Here is a 13,393-nt window from a genome sequence, read left to right on the forward strand (position 1 = left end):
CTGGAAATAATAACTATCACAATTCCCCGTTGCGGGACTTACTATAAATATGGGAAGGACTGAGGAGCTGAGGTAGAAAGTAACGGGGGGGTGATATTAAGAAGATGAACCTGAAATGAAGAGGGGAAGGCAGTCTCTCTAAGAGCGAGAAGACATCAGGGGAGAAGTAGCAGGGTTGTAGGATAATAGGTTATGTTATCGACATTCTTTTCAAGCCATTACTATGTTCTTAACTTTATAGGTCAGAGGAAGCAAGGGTGCCCTGTCCTTACATTATACTTGAAAAAACACCATCATCAATCAACAGTTTTATCGCCTAAAGGCTAGGATTCAGCTAGGCAGAGAGGAGCAGAAGAAGTGCCAGGCCTAGGGAGGGCGCCTGCAGAGGGGTGGAGGTGAGCGTTTGAACTCCTGAGTTGTGTAGTGAGTAGAGACGGGTGGCTGGAGTGGAGGGTTTGGACAAAGGACCAGGGTAAGAGAAGGGGCTGAATTACACAGACCCGAGGCAAGGCCGAGGGTGGGCTTTAGTAAGTAGAGGGGAGCTCAGGGAGGTTTGAGAGTTGAGGAGTGACATTAGGACAGTGCTGATTTGTACCAATTAATTGGACAGTGGGGTCTGGAGTGGTCTGGGAGGGACCAGAAGGATTGGAAGCCTGCAGAGCGGTAGGAAGCTATTGTGTGGTGAGGAAAGGAGGCGATAAAGCTCAGGAGCTTGTGGGATAGCACAGAAAAGGCAGAAGTGGGAATCATGAAGATGGAATTACAGACTGAGCATGTTAAACAAGATCATGTGCTTAGTGGCGGAGCTCAGATGAAAACACAGAGCTGTTGACTGGCCCTCTGCCCTTCAGATCATGGTCTGATCAGTTCTAGATGACATGTCTCTTCCTGATTCTATTCTTTCTGTGTGTAAAGGTGTTTTTCAGATTCATTGGTTTTTCATTCCCATCTTCCCCAAATTTCCATATTCCCTCTAAACTGTAGGCCTTATAGGAGGGCAGTTATTTTTTTTGTTTTCTCTTTCCACAGCACTAAGTTACACTTACTATATATTTACTCAGCTAACATCTATGTGACAGGCATTGTATTAGGCCCTGAGGACAATGATATGAAATCAGACCCTGTTCCTGTGGTCAAAGTATTCACAGCTAGGAAGGGAAAATTGATCTTAAAAATAGGTAAATACACCAACGTGTTTCAGGAGCCTTGAGAGAAGTATGTTTGAGATAAGATGCAGAGCAGAGGAGTGGTTAATTAATTCTACCAAGTGGAGAGGCAGTGCTAGCCTTGGCAGCAATCATGAGAATAGCAATGATGATTATAATAATGGCTACTAACATTTATTGGGCATTTAATGTGTTCAACATTGCACTAAGCTCCATGTTTATATTACTTAACATAATCATTATGAAAATCTTACATGGCAGGGTTGTTTCTATTTAAAAAATAAGAAAACTGAAGCAAAGAGAAGTTATAAACTTGTTTAAGATCACACGTTATTCATTTACCCTGAATAGTTGAATTTATTGCATATCTGCGAAGTGCACATAACAAAGACACTGGCTGTTCTCCGATGAACGTGGCATATTCACTGCTCCAAGGTTACTGCAGGAATCATTTGTGGAAACAAGTCTTGCTCTCTAATGAGGTGTGGACAAGTCCTTGTGGGAGCCCAGAGCGGGAAACATCTATCGGGACCAGAAAGAGTTGGGGAAGGCTCCACAGAGGAGGGGACATCAGAGCTAAATCTTGATGAATGGATTGACTGCATGGAAGAAATATTATGTGCAAGGGTGAAAAATGGCTTAGACTGGTGTAGAATAGTCAACAGCATTGAGGGCTGTGTGTGTGACCAGTAAGGGGTGGAGGTGATAGTGAGGATGGGCTGCCAGAAGGTGAGGCAGGAAAAATTGACAGGGACCAGGTTGTAAAAGACTGTAGTCAACATGAAGACATATACAGGAGGTGATGGGTGGCCAGCAGAAGTCTTTAAGTAGACTGGTGTTGTGATGGAATGTACATCTTTTTGGAAGAAGAGTCACTTTTTTTCGCATTTATTTTTTAATTTTTATTAAATTCATTGCGATGGCATTGGTTAATAAAATTATATAGGTTTCAAGTGTACAATTGTATAATACATCTCTGTATATTGTATTGAGTGTTTACCCCCAAAGTCAAATCTCTTTCCATCACCGTATCTTTGACCCCCTTTACCCTTTACTACCCCCCTTCCCCTCTGGTAACCACCACCCTGTGTCTATGCCTGTGAGTTTCTCCTTGTTTGTTCATTTGTTTGATATCCCACATCTGAGTGAAATCATATGGTTCTCGATTCTTGAGAAATGACCGGTCACTGAGGACAGTGTCATTTTCAGTGGCGTTAGACTAGCTTCTAGCTTCCAGGATATCTGTACAAACACCAACCACAGAAATCTGCCCAACTGTAAATCTAGCAGCCTGAAGGAAGTAGCACTGTTTCCTTCCTTTTAACTCATATGATCGTGTTTAGCAGAAGCAACCGAGACAGGAAAGGGGTAGATGAGAGCAGAAGCAGGGCCGGTCCAGGGTGCCGGGGATCTGAGCGCGAAGGAACGGGATCTTTGAGAGGCACCTGAAAGTTGTTTCTCACAGTCAAGGGTGGCACCTGAGAAGACGTTTATTGTTTTGAGCATTTTACTACTGTGTTAAATGAATAGCTATAAAACGCTTACAGGGATGGTTCCCGGCTCCCTTGCCTCAACCCCAGTATTAGGAAAGATGACAGAGGTGTGCGACTGGAGCAGAGTGTAGCTGCTGTGTATTCTGCAGACTCAAGCCTGGAGCCCCGCTCGGGGTGACGGGTGAGGAGGGTCCCTGCGTCCTGGAAACGGGTGAGTAAGCCAAGGCCACTGAGAATCACATCAGTGTGCTGTGCCAGCTGCTTTCCGCCCATTGCTAGGGAAGTTGACCTGGATCCAAACATCAGAGAACTGATCTTTCTCAGGCCTTACTGAGCTCCTGGAACTCCCGAGGAAGGTGAGCTAACACCCAAGAGCGAGCAAGTGAGGGTTTCTCACTTGTTCGTTTGCTCGTTTCAGCAGTTTGATAAAAGTATTGTTCAACACTCTTTGAACTGCAGCTTTCGCTCCCTAATCCCAGGCTGCCCTGCTCATTGCAAACCAGTCTAGCAAGGCCTAAGTACTAGGAACACGGTCTTTCCTTTGTTAATCTTCACCCGAGGATACGTCTGTTGATTTTAGAGAGAGAGGAAGTGAGGAGAGAGAGAAGCATCAGTCAGTTGCTTCCTGCACACGTCCTACCAGGGATCCAACTGCAACCTGGGCATGTGCCCTGATAGGGAATCAGACCTGCAAACTTCTTGGTGTACGGGATGGTGCTCCAAGGCCAGGACAGCAACGTGATCCTAAGACAAGAGTCACTAATCCGTTACTTTGAAATGAATTCCCGGTGTATTCCCAGGCTTTTCTAGGTGTGAAGATGGTGGTGATGACATTGATCCAGATTAGTGGTGTGACAAATATATTGCAGTTCTCAGGATCACATGCTAGCATCAATGAATAACTTCTTTTAATGTTCATAGAAAGGGTATCAGGTACAAATATTTTTTACCATGTCACTTTCTACTAGAGAATATTTTTATAGCAAGACTATAGAGGCGATATGGGCTTAGTAGGTAAGAGCCTGGGTTCTGAAGCCAGACTGCTTAGATGTGAGCTCCTCGACTTATTGGCTGTGTGACTTTGAGTAAGTCACTTAGCCTGTCTGTTCCTCAGATTCCACATCTGTGAAATGGGGATAGTAATCATACCTACCTCCTAGACTGATGATAAAGATTAAATTTTCTGACATGTGGTAATGCTGTGTAAGTGTTAGCTATTACTAATAATATTTCTATTAATATCAGTCATGGGGAGTAGCCACCCAGAACAAGCCATTGCTCTCTGAGCTTCACATTCTGAATTTGCTAAAAAGAAAGAAGTACACATCTGCTGTCTGGCACTGGGCTGGGACATCTGTTGTGTCTTGTGTCGCTCACTACAACCCCAGCCATTAGATGATTATCTCCACCATATAGATGAGGAAGGTATGGCTCAGAGAACCTGAATAACAGGCCTCAGATGATACAGAGCCAATGTCAACTTGATCCTGATTTCAGTGCTCATGTTTTCTTTCTGTACCTTGGGTCATCTTAGAATTTTCCTGGAATAAGTAGAAAACTCTAAAAAAAACCAGAATTTCAGTGTGCATGTCAAGGCTGGAGTTTCTACAGTGCCCTGTGCTCTCCTCTCCCTTCCCCTCTTGCAGAGGTTTCCTGAGATGGCTTCTTATCTTATGCTGTCCATGTGTGACTATGCTAAGGAGAAGTCTCTGGAGAGAGAGGCAGCCTGCATGGCCCCTGATCTCCCCACCCCACCTGCTGTGTCTCCTCTAATACCTCACTCTCCCCTCCATCAGAGAGCAGCCCACCCTCAGTAGGATCCAAAATATCCATGCTAGTACTCCAGCTCCTGAGAGCACCAGAAAGGAGGAGTCAAGACCATCTTGAATCTCTCGTGCACCTCCAGAGCGTCTAGTATCTCCCAGAAGCTTCGAACCTTTGTGATTCTGTGAACGTCTCAGACATCTTTTGGATGCAGCTCATGGATGTTTACAGCTGAGAAGTTCTGAAAGTCTTCCTAACTGCCCGGGCATCATTAAGATGCAGACAATTTCAAGATTGCACAACTCAACTTGTAAACGCGTGTCGAGATGACCCTGGCTCTTTATAGAGAAACCCATAAAGTCTCCACACCTTGGCAGTTGGACAGACTATAGATTTGAAGATAACATTTGGGGACCTTATGGGAATCAACATCATTTCGCCGGTGTGCTCCAGCCTTCTACTTTCATTTGTGGGCCACTTCCCTTCATCTTTCATTACCACACCCTGAAATTATAGTGATTTGTAAGAACACGGATGTATATTCATATGCATCGGGTTGTTTTTTTGCGTATTGTCTTCCAAGTCCATGCATGCAGAAAGACAATTACCACCCTACCTCCAGCTCGCTGAGTATGCAATCGAGGCTCATTATTTCCCTGGTTCTAATCCCATTCACACCCTTTATGTCTCCAAACAACCATGAATGGAGAGCGAGGGGCATGTCGGGAGGAAGAATCCCAAGGACATGTGCAGAAATTTGAACCGAAGAGGGAAAAATTTTGGCCGAAGACAGTTTGTCTGTGGAACGTTCATCTTTGATGTTTAAGAAATTTTACTTTTTGTTAGATCCGCTTCTTGAATCCTGATCCCCTTGGGTCTGGCAGAAAGCTATAATTTTCAGAAGGCCAATTTCTGCAAAAACTTATGGTTATGGAGAAAAAAAAATCAATGTTTTTAGGCTCATGAATCAGAGTCGAAAAAGTCTGTTTGGATAGTTAGTGTCTCGTAAAATGTAACATAGAAAGAGAGTTATGGAGTATCGGAGCTGGAAGAGATCATGGGGAGCATGTGGTTAAACCCCCTGCTCTTATCAGTGAGGCTATGGAGCCCAGGAAAGTTGAATGATTTATCCAGGTTGCATGGCTATAAGGAGGGGTAGAGAGACTGGACTAGAAGAGACCTCCTAACACCTCAGCCAGTATATTTCCAACATTATGACATATTACTAATCATTTGGAAGCACTGGAGCCAAGGTATGAACCATGTATCATGAATGAGAGAATCTTAACAGTGGAAGAGACCTTGGAGGGCATCTAGTGCCATCTCCTTCCTGATACCAGAATCCTCTTGGCGACATCCTTGAGAGATGACCACGAGTCTCTATTGGCTAGACTCTGATGCCAGAAACTTGGTACTTTACAAGGCAGCTTATTTTCTCCTTGAATACCTCTACATATTGGTAAATTTATCCCAACAAAATGTCAAATTTATATTTTTAAAGCATCAATCCAGAAGGAGCGAGGGCAGCCAGAGGTGAATGGCACGGCCTTAGTCATGGTGCCGAGTTTCCTGTTTTTTTCATCTTAAAATGAGGATCACGATGCCTGCTTTCAGGGTCATTGTGAGGATTGGAAGGGTGGCTTACAAAGCATCTACCATAGTGGCTGCTTCAAAATCAGTACTCACATTGTAGATGTCCATGGCTTTTATCATCATGATCCCATGCTCTGAAATCATGGCTGCTGGAGCAACAGATACTACATGTGAACCCGCAGATATTCGAAGGCAGTCAGCATGACCTCTAAGCCTTCTCTTTTCACTAAATCTCCCCCGATTCCTCTGCCTTTCTCCTGTGAGGCGTTGCGGATGCCTTCGTGGCTCTCCTTCCCTCCTATTTGTCAAGTTCCCCCTTAAAATGTGGTCGCCAAATGTGGTCAGTTCAACGTGCTCTACAGGGGAGTAATTACTTCCCTTGATCTGGACATTGCTCTTCTCTTACAACAACCAAGATTTATGTGAGCATTTTTGGAGGCCAGATCACACAGTTGGCTCAGTAAAACCTGAGTCTACTCTGCAGAACATGAGCTATGCCTCCCAACACCTGTCAACTGCAGAGTTGACAAGCACAATTCCTACATCTTCATCCAAGCTGTTGATAAGTATGTTGAACAAGCAAAGGCCAAAGGTTCACTTCGAGGAGCCCTCTCAATTTTCCCGGGCATATTGACATCCGTCCACTGGTTTTGTGACTTTGTCTCGCCAGCTCCAAATCTACACACCTCTACCATAGAAATAACTCCACAAGATAGAGTCACTCTTTGTGTTTTTGAAATTGGATATTTAATTTATCCAGAAGTAAAATGCCATTTTTTTTTTTTAAATCAATGAAGACAGGTTTTGAACCAATACTTGGGAAAATGTAAACTCAGAAAGTAATTTCATATTTGAGTTACTATGTAATGCTTAACGAAAAAAGGTGATCTCCTACTATGAAACGGTGATGCTTGCCTAATTGTCTCTTTTTCCGCAGTGTTTTGAAATTACCCTCTGGGCGTGGGGAAGGAGGCTGGAGAACTTGCAGATGTCATGTGTGCAGGAGAAAGCAGGTTACTGAAGAATTAGAATAGAACTTGCAGAGGCCTTTCTGCCTCTGGTGGAGATCACAGGACAAGAGCTGATGTTGGTGGGGAGGGTGGGAGGCATTTTCCTAGATGGCCCTCTGTATTGTTTCTAATGATTCCCAGAGAAGATGCTTAGGCTGTTCCTGGGCAGGGGCGGGTGTACTTCTTCCTCTCGCCTGACATGCTTTACTCTGAAGAAATGAAACCAATTTCTTTGTGCTGCAGCACAAGTCAGTTTTTCTTGCTTTTCACTGTGGAGATAAAGAATGGTTGTTACCATCGCTTGAGCCAAAGTGGTCCTACTTCCTCACCGCTTGGTATTTTCCTCCAAAGGATCATCTAATATTTTAGCAAAGGCTTTACTTTCCAATCCACATGCCACATGCGTGCCTCTCTTCTTAATCCTGAACCTCACTGTTTCTCCAGCCCATAATCGAACAAGTACTATAGCATCTAAAACTGTATTATCGTGAGCGTACTTTGAGATTTTGAGGTAAATAGACAAGAAGTTAGCACTCTGGAAAACTGCATAGGGAATAAAGGATAAGATTTTGTCATACTGAATGTTCTGGGGATGTTATTTTTATGTTTTACTCTTTCAGTCAATACTTATTGAGCACCTACTCTGTGCCAGGCACTGACCTAGGCAACAGAGACACAATGGGGAATAGAATTAGAGTTAGCCCCTTTCTCACTGTGCTTATATTCTAGAGGAAGAAACAGATATTAATCAAATAATCCGAAACAACTGTATAATTGTGAAAAGCACCGCAGAGGAGAGGGAGAGGGTGCCCATCGCTGGAGAGGTCAGGGAAGGCTTCCTCACGAGATGCTTGAGCTGATATTTGAAGGTGTTGTCAGGGGAAGAACATAAACAACAAAAAAGAGCGTATTCCAGGGCCCGTGCTGGAGTGGAGCATGGGCAGGCTGAGGGCAGGAAAGTTTCGGTCAGGCGGAATAAGTCACAGGAAGCAGGAGTGACGGTGGTGCGAGCTGAGCTGGGGAGCTAGAAGGGTGCCATGCAGGCCTTGAGGGTCATCCAAAGAGTGCTGTCAGTGTCACCTAAACCGTGGAAAGCCATTCAAGAAACTGGGGCCGGGGGGTAGAGGGAAAGTCATAGAGGTATGATTAGTTTTGCCTTTTGGAAGATCCCTGTGGTTATAGTATGAAAGAGAGGAAGAAAGGAAGCCAGAGTGAGTGATGTGAGAACAGCTAGGAGACCACTGTCTAGTCCAGGAAAGGAGGTGGTGCTGGTGGGGCGTAGGTTGGTGGAAGGATAGAGGGAAAGATAGAAAGAGATACGGGATGCTTAATTGAATTTGTAGTATTTGGGGACTGCACGTGGGGGTGATAGAAAAGAGAAAGGCAAAGGTAACTCAAAGAGAGATCATAGAGTTTACATTCTTGTTTGTGAATTAATCATGCAGCCTTATTGATAACCTTTGGTAGCACAGCACAACAGAAAGAATTCTAAAAACAGAGCCAGGGGCCATTATTGACAAAGAAGGTGACTGTGAGCAAGATGAAAACTTTTGAGGATCTTTGAGGGTCCAAACAATGGGGGGGAAAAAAATCATACTTGTAATTGTTTGCTTCATCAAGACCTCATAAGACCCCAAGAAGTAAGTTTGTTAGGGTTCACTCTCCAAGGAAATAGCACAATTATTTTTATTTTCGTTAATTTTAGTTCAATTCTCTACGTCTCTAGGTCCTATGAAAGAACTCAAGCACGTCCCAGTACTGCCGCCCCAAGACAAATTGCCAGTTCCTTTCATCTTCCTTTAACCAACCACAATATTTCCCCACATCAGGAAAGCCTTCCAGCGTGTAAGAGGGGCTTTGGGCCGCGTGTGTATGTATAAGCCTGTTCATACCTTTGGGAACCCACGACAACACAGTCGGCTCACAGTCTAAGCCAGGTGCCCAGTTTCCATCTGGACTCCTGACAGACCGTGTGGTCAGGAGTGAGAAATCAAAAACATGGGAAAGGTGCAACGTGACGGACACAGCCACCCCGGGCACCACGCGTGTTATCACCATCATTTAACACGTAGTGCAGGAAATCCTGTTCTTTGCAGAAGAACTTCAAAGAACCACTTCCAGTTCTCCTGGGTAACATTTACTTTTTTCTTTGCTAACCCCAAAGCGCAGACAGATATATATATTTTTCCCTCCGGTAAATTGCTAGTGACACTTCATTTCTTTGCTGCCATCCGCAGCCCGTTGTCCAACTGACCCCTCGAATTGCCCCGCTCTTCTAGGCTGGGCCTGTACCTCGTGGTTGGCAGAACCGCTCACTTCACTTGCTTTGCCCGCCACTTTCTCTTTCTCTCGTGGGTTCTGAGCTGCTCACATGTTAGCTCCACGTTGGCCGGCCCTCCTCAGCTGCAGTGTGAATCCTTCCTTGTTGTCCCAGTGACCTTTTCTGGAAGAGTTGCCTTTTAAGCCAGCTTTATCTTGTGTATTTTACCTTACTTTTGAATTTTAAACAAAGAAACCTTCATTCAAGTCATCAGAAATAAACATTAGTAGTCTTGTTTTTTCCTTCACTAGTTTGTTCATGCCACATATTGTTTACTGAACACCTACTATGCTCCAAGCACCGTGGAGTAGCATTTGGACACAAACAGTCTACGTTCTTAGGGGGAAAGGTAATGTACAAGCAGACAGACAATCAATCCTTCCGTATTCCGTGGTTCCACATAATTGTTATGATTGATTTCATGGAAACACAGCAGAAGTTGCAGCCCTTGCTCTTGTGTCACTCGATCCCAGATACCCCGTCGTCTATCCCAGTCATCCATCCTTCCAGTTGTTGGACTTGGGTCATGAGTACCCAGATTATGATTTGGAAAAGCAGTAGTTTCCTGGGGGAGAAAATAGTGGTTGACTGCAAAAGAAAAAATAACCCAGGGTGCTTGTCATTCAAAGCAGAATGCCTAACGGCTCTTCATAAATCACAGCATTATGCACATGCCACAGGAATCATTTTCAAATGCGGTATATATCGCAGCGAGCCACCCGACGTCCCTGATGTAAACCTCACATCAGGATGGTGGCAGTGTGATTAGTGAACCTCAGGGTATTTTCTTATGTGCTTTACTCTTAAGATCTTAGGATGAGTAGTTATTTTTCATCTTCTCATAGTTGTAAGTTACAACAAGATGAATGGACCCGTGGCTTGCCAGAAGCCATAACTCTCTATTTAGTTTGACCAGATTCCTAATTTTGGCCTTGGAGAGCTTGAGAGTAGGATAAAGCATGGACTTCTTCTGACCTTTCCCCTTTGTGTTCTCTGGGCAGAATATCTCGATGCATAATACAGTTGGTGGGGCCATGGCGGGGCCCGGAGCTCACCAGCTTGGCAGCACCCGGATGCCCAACCATGACACCAGCGTTGTGATTCAGCAGGCCATGCCGTCACCCCAGTCCAGCTCCGTCATCACGCAGGCACCTTCCACCAACCGCCAGATCGGGTAAGGAGACCTCCTCGGCTGTCTCTGGGGCCTGGCTGGAGCTCGGGGAAGGTTCTGGATTTTCTTCTTGTTTCTAGTGCTCAGATTGGATGAGACAGAAGTTGGTTTTCCTGGCTAGTGTGATATTGGCTAGAGCTCAGAGTGATGTTTTTGATGGGAGAAGGGAGAGGGAGTCTCTGTGTGATGGATGCTGTTTGACTCTGACTTTGTGGGGAAAGCAAGTCATTCTGTGTCATTGTTTCTTCAAACGAGATTGGTGAATTGTAAGATGACTGCGGGAAGCTCCGTGGGTGTTATGGAGACCACAGCATAGTTCTCAAGACAAATACTTGAGGATGGTGGAAAAAAGTGTCTCCCCTCTCTCTGTATTGGTCCATACTCGTTCCGGTAAGAGACAAACAAGGGAGCAGGCCCTCTCCCTCTTATTTATGTAAAAAAGATCGTACGGAGGCATTGGTAGAATTGGTAGAATGGCCCCAGACGCTCTGTGTTATGGGATGGAAAGAGCTCTCACTTCTGAGCATCGTGTGATAGCTCTAGCCCCTTGCTGCTCAGAGTGTGGCCTGAGGACCAGCAGTGTGGGCATTGCCCAGGCGCTTCTTAGAAATGCAGAATCTCTGGCCCAGGCCCCTTATCTCCAGAATGAGGATGATGTCTCTTCTTTCCACCCTGGCCAGAGTGGAGTGGAGAGGAAATAAAAGATTTGAGAGCACTCACGTTCTTAGGAAGAGATCATAATGACTAAGTGGAAGACTTATGAGCAGTGGCTCTATGTTCCCAGAGTTTAAAACAGGAAAGGAGCCCGCTGTGTTTGGGATACATCAGAGTTCAGTTTGAATATTCAGTTGAATATCGGATGTGGTGATTTAAAAAAAATTAGGAGCTGTCCCACAATCTGTCAGTGTGTCTTCCCCCTTGTTTTTTAATGCCTGTAAGAATTACAGACCAAGGGTGCGCCCTGGGGACAGCACTGGCTTTTTCATCCACTAAGTGCTCTAGAAGGGGCACCTTGTCTCGTTTCTCTGCTCACCCGGATGGATGGTGACAGGTGAAGACCCACCTCAACAAATGAGAGATGTGGCCAACGACAAGTTGGTGAGTTTGCTGTGGGTCCGTTGGGCTTCCCAGTCAAGAAGCGGACAATGAATGCAGCCATCTGAATGCCTGGCTTTGTTTGAAGAGCCAACACTCAGCCCGCCGGTGTCTCTGTTAAACATTTCTTTTCTTCTCAAATGACTATGCAAGCAACTGTTGCCACCATCTAAAGCAAGAACCTATAATATACTAAGAGGGTGGGGTGGATTTGTCAAGACAGCGTCGAAATCTCAAGGGACTCCTTCACTCTAGGCTTGGCTTTGGGCAGACAATTCACAGTTAGGCCAGCTAATTATAATTATTTTATTTTTCTTTCAAGGGGAAAAAACATAAAATGTGCTAGAGTTTACTAGCAGTTTTACTGCATTCCTTCCCCCCTGGAGTTCTCCTGCCTCTCCCCCCACCGGCCCCCAACTACCCTCTTGGAGGCCCTTAGTATTTGGCCATTGTTCGTACAACGCTGGTTTTTGTAAAACAACCTTTTAGGGGTTAGCACTAAATGCTACGATGGGTGTTGACTCTGTCAATAATTTACCTCCCTGGCCCAGGGCTGTGCAGTTGGGTGACATTTCCAGGCCTTGTCACTCTGCCCGGATGGGTGGGATGCTTCTCCGATCGTTGTGACCTCCTGACCCACTCCATTTCCCCACTCATTCCCAGTCCTGGGGTGTCGTATGTCTCTCCTGGTGTGCTCTAGGAGATAATTGTCACTTTAAGGGCTCTTGTCTCCTTGCCAGGCTTGAGGGAGGCTGCTGCTTTTCCTCAGATCCTTCCCTGTCGTGCTTACCATGTTGATTTCAACCCACACATCCTGTCATTTCCATTTTCTCCATGTGACCCATCCAAAACCTTGCCCGGATGGTCGTGGGGGCTCAGCAAGGAGCAAGCCAGCCCATCTCACCAGGGGATTCAGAATGAAACTCTAGGTGGTAACATTTGGGGATGGTTGGCTCTTTTATTTCTCTCAGCAAAGAGGAAATGAGTACTTATTTTAAAACATGAGTTCCCTCTGGAGACTGTGTCTTTAAATGAGCATTTGAAATTGCAGATAGTTTTGTGTGTGTGTGTGTGTTTTTTTTTTTGAGGCTGCACAGAACCATATTGTAGTAATATTCTGATTTTTATCACAACCTCAAATATTTAAGTGTCAAAATCTGGCCAAGCCACCTGCAAATGTTTGCCATGGCAACTGGCCAACAAAAACAGCAAACAGCAATGAAAGTCTTCATTCAGGCGCTGCGCTTAAGCTGCATCCAGCCAGAGGGGCTGGGACCCACCTGTGCCCACGCACAGTGCTTTTGCTGTGGCCAGTGGGTGTGTTCACGACTGGAACTTTGTGCAGAGGGCGGGGGGGTGCCAGTCTCCCGCTCCCCCTCTTTCCTTCCCTCCTACCAGTGCTCAGCTTCTGCTCCCAGCCCCACTTCTGCTCTCCTTTCCACCCCTTCCTTTTGTGCTGGGTGTAAGCTTAGAGGCGTCAATGGATCAGGAGTGGGACTGACACGAAAGACTGGGAAATGGGAGCATGTCGCTTCTCATGGATTTGGGGGACAAAGTGTGCATCTTTGTGAGCATTCGATTTTCATACTTTCTGAGCAGGCACTGAGCCAAGGTAGACCAAGATGGGTGGAAATGCAAAAACCTGAAGAAATAAGGTTCGCAGGAGGTAGACAAGCAACATGGTAGCTTTCATTCCATTCCCTTCCACGTTCGACCATGCCCTTTGTCCGGTTCTGTCAGAGTAGGGCTGTTATCCCAGCAGAAACTGCAGGTAAGTATAA

The 13,393-nt window shown here is 45.4% G+C and overlaps 1 protein-coding gene across 7 annotated transcripts in view; it reads left to right on the plus strand.

The window, feature by feature from the left end:
• The window catches only part of CREB5 (cAMP responsive element binding protein 5), a 362,526-nt gene that overhangs the window by 125,737 nt on the left and 223,396 nt on the right, over positions 1-13,393 (plus strand). For all 7 annotated transcript variants that reach the window (XM_081146788.1, XM_081146787.1, XM_081146784.1 and 4 more), the window contains one exon: positions 10,348-10,520. In XM_081146788.1, the coding sequence (XP_081002914.1) occupies positions 10,348-10,520 (173 nt within the window). The remainder of the gene's footprint in view (positions 1-10,347; positions 10,521-13,393) is intronic.

This window comes from Miniopterus schreibersii, assembly GCF_964146895.1.
Source record: "Miniopterus schreibersii genome assembly, chromosome: 9".
In the NCBI taxonomy this organism is placed as follows: domain Eukaryota; kingdom Metazoa; phylum Chordata; class Mammalia; order Chiroptera; family Miniopteridae; genus Miniopterus; species Miniopterus schreibersii.